Source organism: Benincasa hispida, chromosome 10 (assembly GCF_027475165.1).
Source record: "Benincasa hispida cultivar pf3 chromosome 10, pf3_genome.v1.1, whole genome shotgun sequence".
Lineage (NCBI taxonomy): Eukaryota > Viridiplantae > Streptophyta > Magnoliopsida > Cucurbitales > Cucurbitaceae > Benincasa > Benincasa hispida.
In genome coordinates, this window is record NC_143487.1 from 25,359,278 (window position 1) to 25,380,828 (window position 21,551).

A 21,551-nucleotide genomic window follows, 5' to 3' on the forward strand; every position below is an offset into this window, starting at 1 on the left:
GTACTAAATAAATCTCTGCTCATACAACCATTGCATTTTAACATAGTTGGAATATGCAATGAAAACTAAAAAACCCATCATTTTTTTTCTGTCTTAGGCGGACAAAGTTTCAGCAGAGCGACGAATATCAGCTTTTGGAATCGTATCGGGAGTTTTTATGACATCTTTCTTGTGCGGAAACTTGGCAGCTCGGTTCCTTTCGATTGCTGCAATCTTTCAGGTTCTTTATTTGATTAGGGTTCGGTTGTGTTTGGATTGAATTTTCAAATGTTTTGTTTTGACAAAAAAATAAAGACTACTACCGTCAACAGCCACCACCCACTTCTAGCACCCATTGATACCCAACGTCGACACCCCACCGTCGCCTGGTACTAGCAACAAATCACCACCACCTCCTGATGTCATTTTACTTACCATCAGACAGTCAAATGAAAATTTGAAACTATTAGTTCATTGTGATAAATAGTCATCTTTTATAATAATTTAGCATTCATAGAAACATTATGAATTAGAAGTAAATCGAACAGACTTGTGTATCAAAACACTTTTTGAAAAAATTTTCTCAACCTATTGAGCTTTTTATTTCTAAATTGACTTGAGAAAAGTATTTAAAGGAAAATGCACTTTTATTAAAACATTTTTTTGTTTTTCACAACAAATCCAAATATTCATATTTTCCATTCTGAATTGAATCTTGATTTTGGCTTTGTGGTAATGAATTTGGGGTTTGTTTGTTGTAATTGTAGGTCGCTATGTGTTTGTCATTGATTGCAATTTTGTACATGAGAATTTTTCTAGAAGAAAGTATTTCCATTCAAAACAATTCGTTATCTCATCCAATTTCTAAGATGGAATATGGAGGAGACGGCGACGACGACGACGACTTTTCTCAATTGGCTTCAACAACATTCGAAACAACTTCCTCCCTAAACCAAATCACTTCCTTGCTTAGGAGAAGGTAATTAATTAATTAATTAAGCTCAACTTTCGTATCTTTTCAATAAAATTTACTTAAACCTCGAATTTCTATTAAATTATACAATTACTTCATGTTCAAAGCTAAGTTAAAAATGACCACGAACCAACCAATTATTAAATTCAAATTAAAGTTGTTTGTTTTGAAATCACCCTAAACCATTGTATCAAAGAAACATACACACTCAAAATCGACTAATTAAAATCACTCCATTTCGAAACCCAAATTAGATTTATTTTCACCCGAAATGTTGTTGAATCGAAAAAAAAATGTAACTAAATTTATTCTTATATATAGAAGTAATAATGCGTTGATGAATTAGACTGTGGTCATTCTTAGTGTCGTTTAGTAACTAATTTATTTTAGATTTTAAATTTTTAGGTCTCGTTTCATAACTATTTTATTTTATTTTTTTTATTTTTAAAAATTAAGTTTATAGACATTACTTTTACATTCAATTTTCTTTCTTTATTATCTACCTTTTATTAATGGTTACCTTTTAAAATGTTGCTTTTGTTTTTGAAATTTGGTTAAAAATTTAACAATTATTATAAGAAATGCGAGATGAAATAGTTTTAATTTTCAAAAATCAAAAGTAAGAAATGAAAGGTTACTAAATGTGTTTGTTTGGTATCTAATTATATATTCTGTTTTTTTTTAAAAAAAAAAATTTGAAAACGTTTTGACAAATGTTCAGAAATTTTAAAAACCCAAAAATTGTTTTCAAATTCCGTTTTTTCTTTTTGAAAAAAGCATTATATTTAAAATTAGAAGTGTAATAAAAAAAAAAAAAATCGAAAACCAAATTGATTTATTGCTCTGGTTTTGGTCTTTTAGTATAAAATTGGATATCTTTATTTGTATTTGAAGAAAACCAAAATGCAATAAGTTGATTGAAAAAATCAATCAAAACCAAATCGAACGGAAGATATATATCGATCCTTGAAATTAAATAAATTCTAAGATTAGGTATCTTACATTTTTTAATTATAATGGTGCATATATATTTTTTTGTTTAGAAAAAATCAATTATTATGGAATGTGTGTTTTTTATTTAAAAAAGTATCGAAACAAAAAAAGAAATGCCCAATTTCAATCTAACAGAAAATAGACCCAAATTTAATTCAAAATTAGTAAAATGGACCACAAAATAAAAGAGAAAAGAAAAATAAAAATTTGGAAGAAGAAAGAAAATACTAAAATTCAAGAATTAAACTGATGCTAAACTGAACCAAATAAAAATTAATCTATTAGTTTTTTTTATTGACACCAATTTGGATCTCTTCTTTAAAAAATCGATTGATTTTGTTTAGTTCTTGGTTGCCAAAAGCGACTAAACCAAATCAACTATCACGCTATTTTAAAGAGACGGTTGTAAATATAAATATTAGACCAAAAGTATTAGTACATATAACATAATGTAAAAAAAATTGTAAATATGGCCAAATTTAAATAGTTTATCAGTGATAGACCATATTATTGGTAGGAGTCAGTGATAGACCATATTATTGGTAGGAGTCAGTGATAGACCATATCACTTATAAGAGTCTATCAACGATAGAAGTCTATCGCTGATAGACTTGTTTATGTTTGCAATTTTTTAAAATAATATTATATACTTGATTATTATTCCTAAAAATGCAACAATTATGATATTTGTGGCCTGATAAGAAATTCGCTTCAGCTCTAGCGGTCAAGACTTGCGTTGGATATACCTGATGCTTGGGTTTGGATCCTAGGACTTAGCATATTGATTTTACATTTAATTTTTTCCCCCATTTTATCCATAGGGTTTATACTTTTTTTTAAAACTTTTTATATATGATATTGAATGGTAAATGATGTTTAAAATTGATAAAACTGAGAAGTTAATCTAGATCATAGGCATAGAGGATAACAATGTTGTAACACTTTGGACGATAACACAAATAAAGCCAATAAATAAACATACAAAAACGATATAGAAATTGGTAACCCAGTTCGGTCAAATCTACCTACATCTTGAGGGTAGTCTACCCCAAAAAAATAAAACCACTAATGTAAAATTATTATAAAGTTGTACTTATTTGTAAAGCAACATAACAATTACAGTAACACATTTAAAGCTAAACTTCTTAAAATAATAGCCCTATTTTCAGGAAGTGAATAAGATAATAAGAAAGCCAGTCTCTTTCGTTCACTCGATCCATTGCCCGAAGAGGTCCAATCCTCCACTCCACCCCTCTGTCAGTTTCAGCCAGAGCAGAGAATTGATGAGATGAAAACATACAGTCTTCACTGAGAAGGTCACACGGTTGCAACTTTGGACGACTTTCGCAATATAGCAGCAACAAAGATCTTCTATCACCAAATTGTCAACCCTAGCAACCACAACAACCACTCTTAAATATGGAACAAAATGCAAAAGGAAATCCTAAGAAGTATTCTGAACTAGACAGAAAAGGAAACACAATCGTAGAGAACAAACTGTCATAATCTTCTCAATAACGAAACAAAATATCTAAATAAACAACATCTTGACATCAATCAACGACTATTAGAAATAACATGTTAAGACATTCCAGTCGATACCAACAGTAGAAAAACAAGCACATCTTAAACAAATATTACCAATAATACAACTCTAACAAAAAAAAATATATTTTTTCATGTTTTATAATTTAATTTTTATTCATTTTTCATTTTAAAAAGTATACCTTAAAAGTGTTTTTCAAACCATTTCAAAATTCAAAGTTAATTGGTTGAAAACTGTGAATACAATTATTATTTTAAAAATTAGAAAATTATAGTTTTGTGTGCATGTTGAATTCACAAATAATTAATTCGTCCTATTTTAAAGATAACTGTTCATGACACATTATCTTAAGGAATTTAGGTTTAGGTTAATGGTTTTACATGGTTGCAATCCAAATGAAATTATTTTCTAATATTTTAATGATATGTGTACTTTTTTTTTCTTCGTGTGATCTGTGATTAATCCATGCATATAAAATATTGAAAATACTTTTATCAATATGGATTTTTTTTAATAGAAAAAAATGTTAAAGTTAAAGATATAATTTTATAACCATGTATATTTGATAAAAAAATTCTTGGAAAAATAGTTGATTCAATTTTTATATATAAAAACACAATTGCCAATTATAATTTTAACATGTGTTTGTTTTTTGTTTTTAAAAAATAGAAAACCAAAAACATTAACTAAACATTTATGGTTTTTGTTTTTTAAAATCTAGAAATCAAAAACATATATTTTTAAAAATAAAAAACCATAACCAAATGGAGGCCTTAACTATCTAGAGTATTAATTACACTACCATTCAAGAGTTCTTATTCATATTTAACTTGAAAGGTCAAAAGTTAAAATTGGATTAAAATAGGGTTAAATTTTAAATAATTTGAATACTATTTTAGTCTCTAACTTTTAAATTAGGTTTTATACTTAGTCATTGTACTTTTAAATCAATAGAAAATTAGAAAGATTAAATTGAAACATTTGTCTTTTTGTTATTTTCCCCATGTGTTTATGTGGAGTAATGTTGTGTTGTTAGGTCGACATTTTCACGAACGGCAACTGTATATTTCTTCCATAGCATTGCCTTGGGTTGGACATATGGTTCATTGCAGGTACATTTTCTTTCCCCAAATATTTACAACTAGTGTAAACTTTATTATTAAATTTGTGTTACACATTTTATGTTGTTCAACAAGAAATTTGGTTCGTTGAATTTGAACTATATACTTGTATTAATTTCCACATGGTGAATATAATTTATAAGATTTAATATTTTGATGTTTTCTCTCGAAAAGTAAACTTTAATTTTTAAGCTTGTTGATCTCCTTAGATGATCAGCTTTTGAGTTTGATGATCTTTTTGGAGAATTGGTCTTTGGACTTTTTGATCGGGTTGGATCGACCTTTGGTTTTATTGGTCGGCTTGGATCAACCTCTAGTTTTGTTGATCTGCTTGGATCAACATTTAACTTGTTAATCTACTTGCATCGACCTTTAACATGGAGTTATAATGATGTATTTATAGGGAGAATGAGATATAATTTACCTTTTCCTCTTATGATAAGCATGGGACGGATCTTTGCTAATCCTAATACGTTAGGATTGGATATGATAAGATAATTAATTAGTTGACACTCTAGGATTAGATATGATAAGATGACACTTTAACTTATTTAAATTAAGTCAACTTTATCTTGTATTTATCTTCAGTTATCTTTTTCTGATTTTTGGGCCTATTTCATTACGTCCAAATTTACCCACAACATTAGTCTCTACTCCCAAATTGGAATTCATGGTTCAACTTTTAATTGTGATAAGCTAAACATTTGGAACTCAATTTGGGAGTACTATTTTTTTAAAGCATACAATTTCACAAAGATAAAAAAAAAAAATACTATAAGAAATTAACTATGCATATTTAAATTAGCCATTAATAAAAACAAACACGCTAATAATTATTATTGTAGGATTAGAAAATTTCAAGTTTTGAAATAAAACTTTATCTAGAATCCCATATTCCAACCAAAATCTTCAAGATTGAAAGATGCTTTATTTTTTTTCCATTCTAAGCCCTCGATGTTTTGCATATTTCATGATCTTGTTAGTTCTAGATTTTCCTTTTCATTGGTTTTTTACTACGGGGTTGAAATGTCACACCCTCTCCCGGACTACTCTCTTAGCCTGGCAAGGACATGACGGTAACAATTATCAACCCTTTTGTGATACTTACTGCCTACTAAACCTACTTAAGTAATCCGATAACAATATATAATCTCAAACATAGTTGCATGCCACTATGGCCAAACAAACATCATTAAACATAAAACATTTACACAATTTACAACACAAGTCTCATGAGTCCCAACTTCCAAACTTAGTCCCTATATGCAACGACAACATGTGTACAAGTATTTACAGTAACCACCTAACTGATAGGTCACTAGATTTCCTGACTTGACGTGACATAGCAGAAGCAGAGTTATCTTCGGAGGATTTGACCACTACCTAGGGAAAGAAGACATTTAAAAATGGGGTAAGCTACTAGCTCAGTGAGTGACTTAATAAAGAAAAACATATTTTCATGCTTAAGTCTCAATAAAGAAATCATACTGAAACATAAGTCTTTACAGTAACCTTGTACTTAAATGTAAACTTTCCAAATACTATACATGTAAAGTTGTTATCATCATAAGTCATTAAGCCGAACCTTAGTTGAGAGTACCCTGATATGGTTGAATCCCAATGTCAAACCTTAGTCAAGAGTGAACCCTTTTGCTTGATCTCTTGATGTCAAATTACCTGTGCACGTGGTTATAACTAAGTACCATCATACCTTAGGTACTATAGCTTAGATACCTTCTCCAAGTCCTTCAGTATCAAGCTTGAAGTAACATCAGTCATACTAAGACTTATTCTTTAAAGCATGTATACTTGAATGCATAGTAACATGTCTTTAAAGGTTCTAATACATGTTTTGTGCATATGAACACACATAAATAGTTTTACAAATTTTATAACATTCTTTCATACATGACATGCGTCTGGAAAACATGAACTCATAGTTTGCTTGGAAAACTTCTTTGTAAAATAGCTAGCATAAGAATAATCTGTCTTAAAATCATGGATTCTATAAAATCAATAAAATACTTAGTCACTCACAACTTTAGGGCTACTTCTTAAAGGTTGATATACTTCTAGCAATGGTGTCAATCCTGTGGACATAACAACATACATTTAACTACTAGCAATGGTCTCCTTTTTGAGACTAACTCTTAATTAAGCTTGCGTTTAGCCTTTCCTAGAAGACTTTCAATCAAACGTATATCTAGCTATAGGTCGAGCACTTAGAAATTTCCTTGAGGTTTAGGTTCTTGCTATGCGAACAACATACCTCATCAACATATTCCCACAATGCAACCAATACTTGCTCTAAGTGTTCCTTCAGTCGCACATGGTCATTCACATAAGCATTTATGCGTCCTAGTCTTCAACGTATGGCTTCTCAGCCCAAACATAAGGTTAAATGCATAGGAGTGCTTAGCCTTTCGTTTGCTCGTGTGCTTATTTTGAGCTGCCTGCTTAATCAACCCAAGCAGCTGCCTGCTTGTTCACAGAATTCCATATTCGATTTAATTCATCAGTAACTCAAATTCTAAAGTTTATCTCAAGAAACTTTCTTCTACAAACTTATTTACAATTGTCTTAGAAAGTTTACCTTAATATTTTAGTTTAAAATTCTTCGTGGTTCGTCTTGGAGCCTCAATTCTTCATCGATGGTCCAGATTCACCCGAGAATTGAACCTCTTGTCACTTTCTTCCTTCTCCGACCTTATTCCAGTGAGATTTTCTTTCAATAGCAGGCCTCTGAAACTAGACTCGTAGAGATTTCTAATGACACCAAGAATTTTCAATTTTCACGGAGGAATTGTTCAAACTGACTTCTTAAAGTTCATCTTCTCTTTTATATCACCGTCCACCGTCTTTCATGAATTCTTATCATGATACCTCCACCTCAAGTGGGCCTAACTCATGAGATTAGGATAGCCGGTGCCCTTAATCAGTAGTTTTATGCTGATTACTTCACCTACTATCAATGAATATCTTCAACTAGGTTCAACGCACACCATAGTTCTCACGCAAGCCAACTCCAACGCACATGCCTTGTGCCTTGGCATCCTTTTGGCTTACACACCACTGCAAGCTCTAGCATCTAGCCTTACTAGGCCTGACCAACACAACCATACTCACACTTGCCAAACTTGCACATTGCATACCCAAGCCAAAGCCATTCAATGCCCAAGGTTTGTTTAGCAGCGTGCCCCCTCTCGCACAATAACCTCAAATGCTCTTGTTCGCATGCTACACCTCAATGCACAACCTTGACATCACTTCCCCTTGTGTGCGTGTGCTGGCTGAATGCCTAGTCCTAAGCCAACGCCACAGTACCATCAATCGTGCGTCCTCTCTTTGGCAATGCTCAACACCCCTAATGTCGCATGCATACTAACCTCACAAGACTTGGTTGCCGCATGCCTTGTCTATGCATAAGGTTGCAAGCATTCAATATGACCCCTCTTGGCGTGCACATTCCAACACCTAGCTTCTCTTCACTCGGCCACACTTGGCTTCCTTAAGAGCCCAACTAACATGAAAATGTAAGGCCAATGCCCATGGCTCACCTCCAATACTTACCACAAGACCAACTCATGGGTTACACACTAACAACCCTTATCCAATTTCTAGCTTCATTTGAGAATCAAGCTTCCAAACTTAAACATTTATTCCACTCTTCAACCACTTCCCTACACTTAGATATTAGTTCTCACATTAACCTACTCACCATACTAGTCTCAGTAGTAAACATATATAAGTAAGAAAATTAGGGTTTGAGGTTTACATGAAATTACCCAATGTCTTTTACCATAAGAGACTTTTTTCTCCTTGGGGCTTGTCTTGTCTTTGGTTTATGAGTATATGAATGTAAAATTCCGAATGTCTACCACAAAGATTTTTTTTCCTTAGGCTAGATAGTGAACAAATTCAACTTGGTCTTGATTTTCTTAATTTTGGAATAGAAAGGGAACACGCTCTCGTTCCCACATAGGGCGCCAACTATTGATGCCAAATTTTCACAAGCACACCTGGCCTTCACATGACATCAATGGTAAATTTGTAATTCAAGGAAGAGAGGATTACATAACAAAGAAAAGGAGCTTTGATGCCTAATTCAATAAGAGAATTAGATAATAGAGAAAATCAGAAGTTTAGATTCTAGATTAAGATCTAGATCCCAAGTCATGTTACCTCATATGGAGTTATAATGATGTGTTTATAGAGAGAATGAGTTAGAGTTTACCTTCTCTTCTTATCATAATGATGAGATGTATTTTTCCTAATCCTAATAAGTTAGGATTGGGTATGATAACTGATTAGTTAACACTTTGACTTATTTAAATTAAGTCTACTTTATCTTGCATTTATTCTTCACTTATTTTTCCTGAGTTTTGGGCCTATTTCGTCAGGTCTAAATTCACCGACAACAAATATAAATAAATTTATCTAGCTTAAACATTTAGGCTGATTGATAATTTAATATGGTATTAGAGTAAAAAAAATTAAGGCACCATTTGGTCATCATTTTGTTTTTTATTTTTGTTTCTAAAAATTAAGCATATGAACACTATTCCCACCTCCAAATTTCTTCCTTTGTCATCTACTTTTCACCAATGGTTTAAAAACTCAAGTCAAATTTTAAGAAAAAAAATAGTGTTTGTTTTTAGAATTTGGTTAAGAATTCGACCATTGTACTTAAAAAAGATGCAAATCATGATAAAAAATATAAATAAAATAGATTTAATATTCAAAAATAAAAACAAAAATAAAAAAATCAAATGATTATTAAATGAGGATTACACCACCTACAATTTTTTAATCATTGTGCGGGAAGAGTTGAAGTGTGCAAATATCAATTCAATCCCTAAAATTAGCAAGCTTACGTGTTAAATTTAGACTGTGATTTTGGTTCCAATCTTTCGGTGCAGTTCTACCTGAAGGGTCGTTTTCACTCCAACAAAGACCAATTTGCTAGCTTATCGATAATTATTGGGGGTTTGGGAGCTATTTCCCAGGTACGTAATAAACTAATAAATAAATAAATAAACAAATAAACAAATAAACAAATAAGTTTCTCGGACTCTTAGTTTTCACTTAATATTACACTATTACTATTGATTTTGAGTTTTGTCTTAAATATTAAAATTTTATGTTTTCACCCTCAAATTTTATGGCATTTGATTCATAAATTTCAAATTATTTTTATACTTTCACTTTAGATTTTACTAATATTAACTTTAATTCTTAGTATCATTGTTAAGATTAATTTAAAAGTTCGCATCATACTTATTTTGAATTAACACCAATGATAAAAAACGTTAACTCATCAAGGGAAAATATAAAATATAGAATTATAAAGACTAGATGAAAACCAAACTAAAAATTCTAGAAAAAAAAATGTAACATTATGAAATTTAAAAACCAAATGAAAACTATACACACAAAACTTTGGGAGTAAAAAGGTGCATTTTTTACATAAATAAATCAAAAGTCTTCCATCTATATCATTAATGTAATTTCAAAAGTTTTTTTTCCCTTAACAATATGTGTGAGATAGAAAAATTGAATCTTTGACCTCGATGTGGATAGTATAACCTTACATTTAGTTGAGTCATACATGTGTTGGCATATGATTTGAAAAGTTTCTTACAAAACTATGTAGAATTTATCTTTTAAACATTGTTTAAGAATTTAGTAGAAACTTTCTAATATACCAAATAAATACAACCTCGTAACTTTAGTTATTAATTATTAAACAATAATGTTATATAATAAAAATGTTGCAGACGATTGTGGCTTCTTCCTTATCAGCTGTGATGGGAGATAAAAAGTTGCTTTCAGTAGCTCTCTTTGCAACCTTTATACAAGTAGGCACTTTACTTAATTAATACTTTATATTCTCTTAAACACCCTTTTACACACATCTGACCATTTTGCCCTTTGATGCAGATGCTCATTTTAAGCATATCTTGGTCATTTTGGGTAATTTCTCAACTTCCAAAATGAAAGTATATTTTATTAAGTTTGGTCCTAAACATTCAGAAGGATGTCTATTTATCTTTACTCTAAAATCATTTCTAACATAATCTTACACTTTTAGGCTCTATAAAAATGTCTTTGAGGTATTTGATCATTTTAAAATCAATCTTGAAATATTAATATTTAAGGCTATCAAATGGTTATTAATAGTAGACTTCTATAATTGAATCTTAACTTTGAAAGATTAAACTATATTAATGATGGAAAACTATCAGTTGCTTTCACTGATAGACTTTCATCAGTGATTATCAATTTTGAAAACTTAAAACTCAAATTTATCAGTGCCTATTACTGATAATCTTATATCACGGTTATCACCGATGTTTCTATCCGTGGTTATTAACTTTGAAATATTAACACTTAAAGTTATTAGTGACAATCACTATTAGACTTCTATCAGTGCCAATCAATTTTGAAAACTTAACAACTTAAAAACTATTTTGTTGCTATCATTGATGGAAATATATTTAGTGGATAATAACTTTAATTAGCTGTCAGTGATTATCAACTAAGTTGTTGAGGTTCAAACAATGCTTTCCACTTATGCACTTCATCTCGCGTATGAATCTTTGATTATCAATGGTTATTACTGGCTATCACTATTAGGCATTCTATCAGTGGCTATCACCAATATAGGCTTTCTATCAATCGCTATTAACTTTGAAAGAAAACTATCATCTTTCAAAGATTAAAATATAAAGCTATAACTGATAGACATCTTTCAAATATGAGAAGTCTATAAGTAACTATACTGAGATACCAAGTCATATCACGGTATCACTAATATCCCCAATATCAGTAATATCTACCTAAGTTATAACACTAATATCATTGATATATGAATATTAACTAAGTTCTATCTTCGATGTCACTGATATCACTTATATCGTGGTTATCAGTAATAGCTTCTGAAGATATAATCTCAACGATTATATTTTTCCTCTTCAATCAGACTGTTTAACAAACTTGTAATAGAAATGTAAACCTATATATACGAGTTACGTTCAAATTGCTTACATTTTTTTTTTTTCAGTTTGTACAAGATCTGTAAGAAAAGAAAAGAATACTTATCATTCAAGTAGTCTTCAATAAAGATTGAGCTCCCTTCCCGTGGATGTAGGCACTACCTTGCCGAACCACGTATATCATTGTATAGATCTCTTTTTTTCTCTTCATCTTTACTCCATTGCATGCTTGAATCTCTTCTTCACTCTCTGTAAATTTTGTTAAGAACATTGGAGGGCTAGAGAGAGGTGAGAGTGTTTCTGAAATCGAGTGCTTAGAGAGAGAGAAAGAGTTTTATTTACCTGACGTTTTCTCCATCAGCCTTATCAATCAGCCTCAGAACCGAGTAAGTGGATTTCTCCACGTGTGGCAATCAAAACTGGTAAGCGTGGTCAATCCTCAACCTTGCATTTCACCAACCACACAGAATTTGATCAATCTATCCTCTCTACTTGGGCCTGAAAATAATAAGTTCATCCAACAAATTGGTATCAGAGCAAAAGATACTTAAAGATTTCAGTTCTTGGAGAATCAAGATTCAAGATTCATACTCAAATGGTAGTAGCAAGATTTGAGGTGGAGAATTTCGATGGCAAGGGAGACTTTGGCCTTTGGACGGCTAAAATTAGAGCCATTCCTGGTCAACAAAAGGCTCACAAGGCTCTTCTTGATCCACCCACTCTATCAAACAATGTTACTACTCAGGAGAAAAAAGATTGGGAGCTAGCAGCCTATACGTTAGTCCTAAACCTAAGTGATAATGTTTTAAGGCAAGTCCTTGATCAAGTGACAACCTATAGGATTTGGACAAAATTGGAAGACTTATATGCTACTAAAGATCTTCCTAATAAAGTACCTTAGGGAGATATTTTTCCTTTTAAAATGGATTCATCAAAACCAATTTTTGATAATCTAGATGAGTTGAAAAGAATTGTTGCTGAATTTAAGAATCTTGAGAGAAAATAGGAGATGAGAATGAGGCATACATGCTTCTAAATTCCTTACCAGAATCCTATATGGAAATAAAAAAATGCATTGAAGTATGGAAGGGATAGTATATCTACTGATGCAATCATCTCTGCCCTAAGAACAAGAGAAATTGAGTTGCAAACAATTAAAAAGGAACAACCAAGTGGTGAAGGGTTGTTTGTGAAGGGAAACTTCAAACCAAATAAGTCAAAGGACAGAAAACAGCAGCATTCAGAAGAAAACAAGCCAAAACATAAAGTTAAATGCAAATATTGCAAAAAGAAGGGGCATTTGATCAAAGACTGCTTCATTCTCAAGAGAAAGAATTAGGAGAAAGGAAAGGAGTCCAAAAGCAAGCAGCCTGAAGCCTTTATTGTAGAAGGCTCCTACATCTACTCTGATGCACTAGCCTCAACACTTGACAAGGCCAATCATGTTAATCCCCTTAGGAGACATGATTGGGTCTTGGATTCAGGATGCACCTACTACATGACACTTATGAGACCTTGGTTTAACACCTACAAAGAAATTGATGGAGAAATAATTTACATGAGGAACAGCCAAAGCTGTAAAATTGAAGGCATTGGCTCTGATCTATGAAACTCAAGGATGAGACTGTCAAACTATTCAGAAATGTGAGACATATTCCACTACTTAATAAGAACTTAATCTTCTTAGAAATTCTTGATGCAATTAGTGTGAGTACAGGAGTAAGGGTGGAATTCTTGAGGTTCTAAAAGACTCAAAGGTAGTCCTTGTTGTGGAGAAAGTTAATGAATTATTTGTGGTCAGAGGTTTTGAGATGATAACAGGGGCATATGTTGCCACACCAAATGATATGACAGAAGCTGACATATGGCACAAAAGGCTATCTCATATAAGTGCTAAAGGGTTGGAAGTTTTGTCTAAATAGGGAATTCTACCTAAGAGAATTTCAGACAAGCTAACCTTTTGTGAACATTGTGTTTTAGGGAAAGAAACAAGACATATTTTTACCAAAACACAACATTCAACAAAAGCAATTCTTGACTAAATCCACTCAGATCTATAGGGACCAGCTCCAACATCTAGCCTAAGTGGCTCGAGATACATACTTTCCTTTATGGATGAATTCTCAAGGAAAAGTTGAGTTTTCTTTCTTAAATCAAAAGACCAAGTGTTTGAAAAATTTAAAGAATGAAAACCCATGATTGAGAAGAAAACCTTTAAGGAAATTAAATACCTAAGAACAGACAATGGGTTGGAATTTTATAGTGAAGAATTCAATAAATTTTGTAAAGAAGCAGACATAACTAGGCACAGAACAGTTAGATATACACCCCAACAGAATGGGGTAGCAGAGAGGCTTAATAGGACTATTATGGAAAGGGTTAGATGTTTACTCTCAGATGCCATTCTCAATGAAAATTATTAGGCTGAAGCTACAAGCTATACAATGTACACCTTAAATAGGTGCCCACATACATCCCTAAACTTCTTAACTCTTGAAGAAAAATGGTCCAAACATCCTCCTAATCTTAATAACCTAAGGGTATTGGATGTGTTGGATACATACATCAAAATCAGGGAAAACTTAAGTCTAGAGCTTTGAAATGTATGTTTTAGGGTTCACTGAAGGTGTAAAGGGCTTTAAAATATGGAATTTTGTTGAGAAAAGATTTGAGGTAAGTAGGGATGTCACTTTTAGAGAAAAGGAAATGTTTATGCAGAAAGAGAAGACTAAAATTGAGATACCTAAGAGTCCAACCACTAGAATTGAGGTGGAAGCTCCTAAAGATAAAACTACTAGCCATGATCCTCCCAATGATTCAAAAGAGGAAGAGGAAACTACAAGACAACTGATAGAACATACTGAAGCTCAACCTGATTTGAGTAAATACTCATTAGTAAGGGGCAGACTAAGAATGGTGATTGTTCCTCTAGCTAGGTATATCGAAACAAACTATATGAACCTAGTTTTATATGCAACTATAGCTCCAAATGACCAAGAACCAACTAACTTTGAAGAGGCAGTAAGCTGCCCTGATACTAGGAATTGGATTGAAGTTATGTGTCACTAAGTGTGAATAACACTTGGACAAGCCAATAGCATCTAAATGGATCTATAAACTGAAGGAGGGCACTTCTAAAGAAGAAAAACCTAGATATAAGGCAAGATTAGTGGCTAAAGGATTCACACAGAGGGAAGGTATTGACTATTCTGAGATTTTTTTACCTATTATAAAACAAACCTCAATTAGACTCTTGTTATTCTTAGTTGCTCAATACAACCTTGAATTAGACCAACTAGATGTAAAGACAACTTTCCCATATGGCCACCTAGGTGAGATTATTTACATGGTTCAGCCAAAGGGTTTTGAAGAAAAGGGAAAATAGGACTTCTACTGTCTTTTAAATAGGTCCATCTATGCTCTTAAGCAATCTCCTAGATGCTGGTACAGAAGATTCAATGACTACATTGAGAGTATTGGGATTCAGAAAAGCACCTATGACATTTGTACCTATGTGAACTCAACTACATATAGGAACAAGGTGTACTTACTTCTTTATGTGGATGATATATTGCTAGCTGGGAGTTCTAAAGAAGATTTAAGTTATGTCAAAAATCTTCTAAAGAGAGAGTTTGACATGAAGGATATGGGTCAGTCTAAAAAATCATTGGGATTAAAATTAATAGAGACAACGGGTCCTCTACATTTAGCATTAGTCAAACCAATTACTGTGAGAAAATCATCAGAAGATTCAACGTGACTAATGCTAAACCTGTAACTGTACCTATTGCTAATCATTTTAAACTATCCTCAGCTAATTCACCTAAGGAAACTGACTTGGAACACCTAAATCAGATGCAATTGGTTCTCTATAGTCAAGCAGTAGGCAGTTTGATGTATCTCATGATCTCTATAGGCCTGATTTATCCTATTATGCAAGCCTAGCCAGTAGATACATGTCAAATCCTAGAAGAAGACACAGGGAAGCTACCAAATGGAAACTTAGGTATCTAATCTGGTCTAAACAGTATAAGCTAATCTACTAGAGTGTTCAAGAGATAAAACTTGAGCTATATGGGTTTGTTGATTCAGATTTTGCAGGGGATCAAGACAAAAGAAGGTCACTGACTCTTCCTATATGGACCTAATTTACTAAGTTGGAAGGCTAATCTACAATCAATTACAACCTTATCAACTATTGAAGTAGAGTACATGGCACTTTCTGAAGCTATAAAAGAAGCATTATGGTTAAAGGGCTTGATGGAAGACTTTAGCATCAAACAAATAATAGTTAAGATCTACTGTGATAACCAAAGTGCTATCCATCTTTCCAAAAATCCACAATACCATTTAAGAACAAAACATATAGACATAAAATTTTATTTCGTCAGAGATAGGATTGAACAAGGACAAATCGAAGTATTAAAGGTCCATACCTCGGAGAACGCAACTGATATGCTTACTAAACCTGTCTCGAAGCTCAAGCTCATCAAGTGTCTTGAACAGATTGGCTTCATGTTGCCTGAAAATGGGTAGGAATTATTCAGATTTGGAAGGAAGGGGACTATTAAGTTGAGATTAAGGTAGAGATGTGAAGATATAATCTCAACGATTATATTTTTCCTCTTCAATCAGACTGTTTAACAAACTTGTAACAGAAATGTAAACCTATATATATGAGTTACGTTCAAATTGCTTACATTTTTTTCAGTTTGTACAAGATCTGTAAAAAAAGAAAAGAATACTTATCATTCAAGTAGTCTTCAATAAAGATTGAGCTCCCTTCCTGTGGATGTAAACACTACCTTGTCGAACCATGTATATCATTATGTAGATATCTTCTTTCTCTTCATCTTTACTTCATTGCATGCTTGAATTCCTTCTTCACTCTCTGTAAATTTTGTTAAGAACATTGGAGGGCTAGAGAGAGGTGAGAGTGTTTCTGAAATTGAGTGCTTAGAGAGAGAGAGAAAGAGTTTTGTTTACCTGATGTTTTTTCCATCAGCCTCATCAATCAACCTCAGAACCGAGTAAATGGATTTCTTCACGTGTGGCAATCAGAGCTGGTATGCATGGTCATTCCTCAGCCTTGCATTTCATCTACCACACCAAATTGGATCAATCTGTCCTCTCTACTTGGGTCTGAAAATAATAAGTTGGCCCAACAGCTTCTATAATTGATAACATGGTATCGATCGTAACTTCTGCAATTCCTTTTTTTCACTAAATAACATGCTATAAGTGATAGCTTCTATAGTTGATAACATACTATCAGTGATAACTTCTTGGCATCTCACTTATACGCTTTAGTTCGAGATTCAACTTTATTAATTAAATTCACACTAAGTTGTCTATCAATGATAAATTTCTATAAGTGCTTATTAACTTTGAAAGAAAACCATCAACTTTGAAAGATTAAGCTATAAATGGTGGAAAACTAGTCGTGGTTATCACTGACAGACTTTCAGTAGTGACTATCAACTTTGAAAGATTAACACTCAAAACTATTAGTGGCTATTACTGATTAACTTTTATCATGACTATCGATGATAAATTTTTATCATTGATATCACTAATAAATACTTATGTTTGATATCACTAACATCTATCTAAGTTCTATCATTGTATCACTGGTACACAGATATCACTGATTTCTCCCTAAGTCATATCACTAATTCATGTATTCTGTCAGTGGTAGGAACCCTATCACTGATAGACTAAGCCTATTAGTGATAGGACAGGCTATCAGTTATAAAAGTTAATTACTAATAGATTTCATACTTTTAAAGTCCTACAAAAAAGATAATGGGTACGTCTGATGACGTTCCTGATATCTAGAAAAGATCCCAAATTTAAGAAACTTAAAAAAAAAAAAAATAGTATTTTCAGTTGCATTTCAATTTGGTATAATGTTCAATTTTAATAATAAAATCTAACAATTGGTTTGTTGGGATTGAGACAGTTGCTAAAATGATTGAGCACTTTACAAATCCTTGGCTTGAAACAAAGCTTTGTCAAATTTTTTTAATTAATTTTTAATATAAAAAATAAAGTAAAAAATAAAAAAATAAATAATAAAAAAAAGTTGAAGACAGAAAATCAAAATTAACCATGAAAAAAATGGAGGACATGCAGGGAGAGGAGAAGAAATAGATTAAAAAAAAAAATGGAAAGAGGGGAAGAAATAGGGAGAAAAAGGAGAAAAAGGTAAAAGAATACATAATACACGACAGGGAGAGGAGAGGAAATAAGGGTACAAAAGGAATAAGAAAATATTATTTTAATGATTGCTATATTTGTAATCTTTTTAAAAATTGCTATATTGCAAATAGTAATCTCTAGTTTGTCATCTTTACAATTATTCTTTTTTAAATATGAAGACTAAATCGACGCAGTATTTTAAAAATTCATGGACCAAAACATATAATATAACTACATTATTATTCTCTCTCTAATTGTTCATTAATTCAAAATCATGTTAATGAATGTAGGTTGTTTATGCATCATCTTCACTTTTTCTACTTTCTTGGTGTGTACTTCCTGCGGTAAGTTCGATTTAAATTTTTTATTTGTTTCCAATATAATTTTTTTTTTTTTTTTTTAATGTTAAAGTGAGCAAAGTTCGATGGTACATAATTAAAAATGAAAAAAAATGAAAAAATCATAATAAAATGATAATGATAATGTATATAATATTTTGGTTGTTGATGTATATAAGTTTTTTAAACTTACACAGGCATGCAGTATTGCATCAAAGCAAGTTGAGTCTCATGAACAGGTAAATAATATTGATTGTTAATGTATAGTTTACTTGAAAATGACTTGTTTTTTATGATCTATTAAAAGTTTTATTTTCTCATTTCACCATTTCTTTACATATCATTAGGGAAAAGCTCAAGGCTGCCTTTCAGGCATTCAAAGCTTTGCTTATGCTATATCTCCATTAGTTTTTAACCCTCTAGCAGGTAACATATATATACATGTATATATGTATGTATAAAACTTTACATATATGTATGTAACAGATGCTTATGCTATATGTACGTAATAGATGTTATGTATATGTTTTTTGTATAGAGGAGTATTAATATATCATACATATATATTCTTAAATCATCGATTGATCAAAAAGTTTAAACTGTTGGTTGAAAACGAATACACCAATTTGGGTACTTGAGCGGCCTGTGTTGATTCATGTTTACGTTGCTTTATATTGGACTTATCTTGTTTCATGTTTTTATTATCATTATTCTAATTTACTATCTATTAATTACGGTGGTTAACTCTTTTTTCATCAATAATCTTACCAGCTCTTTTTTTATCCGAGGATGCACCATTTAACTTCCCTGGTTTTACTATTTTGTGTCTGGCATTTACAACGGTAAGAAAATTGAAAATTCACTTCAAATTCCTATACTTTGTTCATATGGTATTTTACTTAGAATTTGTGTGTATATTGATAATCTTGCAGTTGATGGCCTTTGTATTCAGCCTTACCATCAAAGTAAGTCATCCACCCATTTCAAGTTTAGAAGATCATTAATGGAAGGTTTTTATATTAATCGTGCTACTCCAAACGATTATCTATATATAATTTTACAAGATCCTTGCCTATATATATTATCTTGACGTACATGTAGTACAACAATTTGAAGTGGGAGATTCAAATTTTTGTTTTAATGATCAAGAATGTATATTTTATACGAACTGAACAATGCTCAGGTTAGTGGTGTTACAACTGGACGTTTCACTGCTTCTCTTTGTACTTATTTCACCATGTTGTTATCTTATTTGTTTTGATCTGTTATATCCTTATATTTCTGGTAATATTTTGTTCACCTAACCATCCCTTAAATCTCTCTGATCAGGTAAACCAAGTCTTCCCCTTGCCCCCTATTTAAGGAGCCATTGTATGTCGGTACAACCAAGAAAACATATTGATTAAAGTTGTTCTTCATCCATCTTTGCCTCTCTGCTTTTCTTTCCAAAACCAAATTTGGTATTAGAGCTTTACTATGGCCGATGTCCAAGATAAAAATCAACCAGTAGATTCCATCACCCTCACTCCTTCCACACTACAAGAAATAAGGGATACAATAGCTAACAAAAAAAGCTATGGTAGACTTTTATAGCATTTTTTTAAGGTTCTGATAGCCATCTTATTAAAAATCTAAAACTTTTTATAGCGTTTTTATATAGGTATAACGAATGCTATAATAGAGTAAGAAGATATACCCTTTTGTTCCTTGCTTTTCAGTGACGACTAGAAAGTCTGTAACTCATTGAGCAAAGTGGTAAGGTTGTAGTCAATCTTGTTCATAACAACATTGCTACGGAAATGTAGGAAACTTTCAGGCAAATATTCCAAGATTAAACAAACTTGGTTGGCCTCATTGATGATAGACTCATTCATCTCCATCACGTTGAAGTGGACCATTATGTTGAGAACATGTTATTTAACAGATGCCCCCTCTTGCATACGGGCATTGAAGATGTGTTTCAGAGAGTCATGTCTGAGTTGTGCAGGCAGTTGTCTGAACATTCTGTTGGAGTTGCTGCCCTAAACTCTAGTTGGGTCCTGTAGTTTGTAAACACTGTATTGAACAATTATGATGAAATAATATATGATATTTTCTTCACTGTTGTCTATAAAACATGGGATGTTTTAATTGCTTTACCAGAAACCAATAAACTAAGATCTCTAGTTGTCGTTGTAACTTAAACATGTATGTGGAGACATACAGGTAGATCATGCCTTAAGTGATAATCAAAATGGTCTGTAGTATATGGATATAGGAGGGAAACCTTATCTTGGTGACACTATGGATGTCGTCTACTTTGTAGATTGTTACAAGTGTTGTGACATGCTACAAATGGTCTGATCTCGATCATTCATGTGGAGACATGCGAGCGGGGACATCCTATCAAAGGAGTTTGTATAAGATCAGACCATGAAGTATTATTCATCTCGTTATATAATGTCGTTCATGATAGAGACTTCACTTCACTAGGATGACCATAGATAACATGACCTCAATCCTGAGTGAGTTGAGAACTTCTACCTTTGAAGGCGGTCCTTTGATTTGCATGGGTGCAAGTGGCGAGATTTCTGACTCAAACCTACCACTTTGGGAATTCGTCTGATTTGAGAGCTGAGAACTTAGCTACACAAGATTGAATTCACCCATTCCCGAAGCAAGGGTAAGTAGATAGATTACTCCTTTAAGGGCTAATTTCGGGGCTTGAACGATGTGGCGCCACACACCTTCTTATGACCCAAGAGGTGTCCATACATAGTAGGATGTTGTATTGTTCATTAGAGAGATCAGTGGTACTTAAGGAGTTAAATGTAACTATAGGGGCAAACGGTAAATTGGCCACGCTGTACTTATGAGCATTTGTGAAGGGTTATTGTACTATTGATTGGTTATATTCGATGGACATAGAAATATATCTATGGTGAGAAGAGTGTAGTTATTGATCTTTAGTAGAGTGCCTGGCAGTCAACGGATGGTGGATCTCGTGGCTAAAGAGTTTAGTCAGCTATTCACGTACCGTTGGAGCTTTAAGCCACAGGTCCATAGGTTCCTTTGGTAGCTCAATGAATTCAAGTTGAGAATCAGTTTTTGGGTCAGTTTGAAGTATTCAAATTGACAAGATGGAGTTTGATTATATATGATATGATTAAACTGGTCGATTGTATATTATATAGTTGATATAAATTTGAGAAATAGACTATAGTTTAAATGATATAAATATGATTTATATCTAGTAGAAGAGAAATAGACTATAGTTTAAATATTGCATATGATGTGATATTAAAACTATAGGTTATAAATATGATAAATTTGTTATTATATTTATTTATAATTAAAAAATTATGAGATAATTGTTGGTGGTTTAATCTATAACCATACATAAATGCGGGAGGTTGCATTTAGTTT

General features: G+C 32.1%; 1 protein-coding gene across 5 annotated transcripts in view; it reads left to right on the plus strand.

The window, feature by feature from the left end:
* Window positions 1-20,261, plus strand: part of LOC120088371 (uncharacterized) — a 36,905-nt gene extending 16,644 nt beyond the window's left edge. For 3 of the 5 annotated variants that reach the window (XM_039045604.2, XM_039045607.2, XM_090306191.1), the window contains 11 exons: window positions 98-220; window positions 747-958; window positions 4,528-4,603; window positions 9,532-9,618; window positions 10,390-10,470; window positions 10,553-10,585; window positions 18,099-18,152; window positions 18,344-18,385; window positions 18,494-18,572; window positions 18,918-18,988; window positions 19,079-19,413. In XM_039045604.2, coding sequence (XP_038901532.1) covers window positions 98-220; window positions 747-958; window positions 4,528-4,603; window positions 9,532-9,618; window positions 10,390-10,470; window positions 10,553-10,585; window positions 18,099-18,152; window positions 18,344-18,385; window positions 18,494-18,572; window positions 18,918-18,988; window positions 19,079-19,150 — 930 coding nt within the window. In that variant the 3' untranslated portion in view covers window positions 19,151-19,413. Of the gene's footprint in view, window positions 1-97; window positions 221-746; window positions 959-4,527; window positions 4,604-9,531; window positions 9,619-10,389; window positions 10,471-10,552; window positions 10,586-18,098; window positions 18,153-18,343; window positions 18,386-18,493; window positions 18,573-18,917; window positions 18,989-19,078; window positions 19,414-19,475; window positions 19,594-19,951 lie in introns of those variants that run through there. The other 2 variants (XM_090306189.1, XM_090306188.1) reach the window with 2 other exon arrangements.
* The last annotated feature ends 1,290 nt before the right edge of the window (window positions 20,262-21,551 follow it).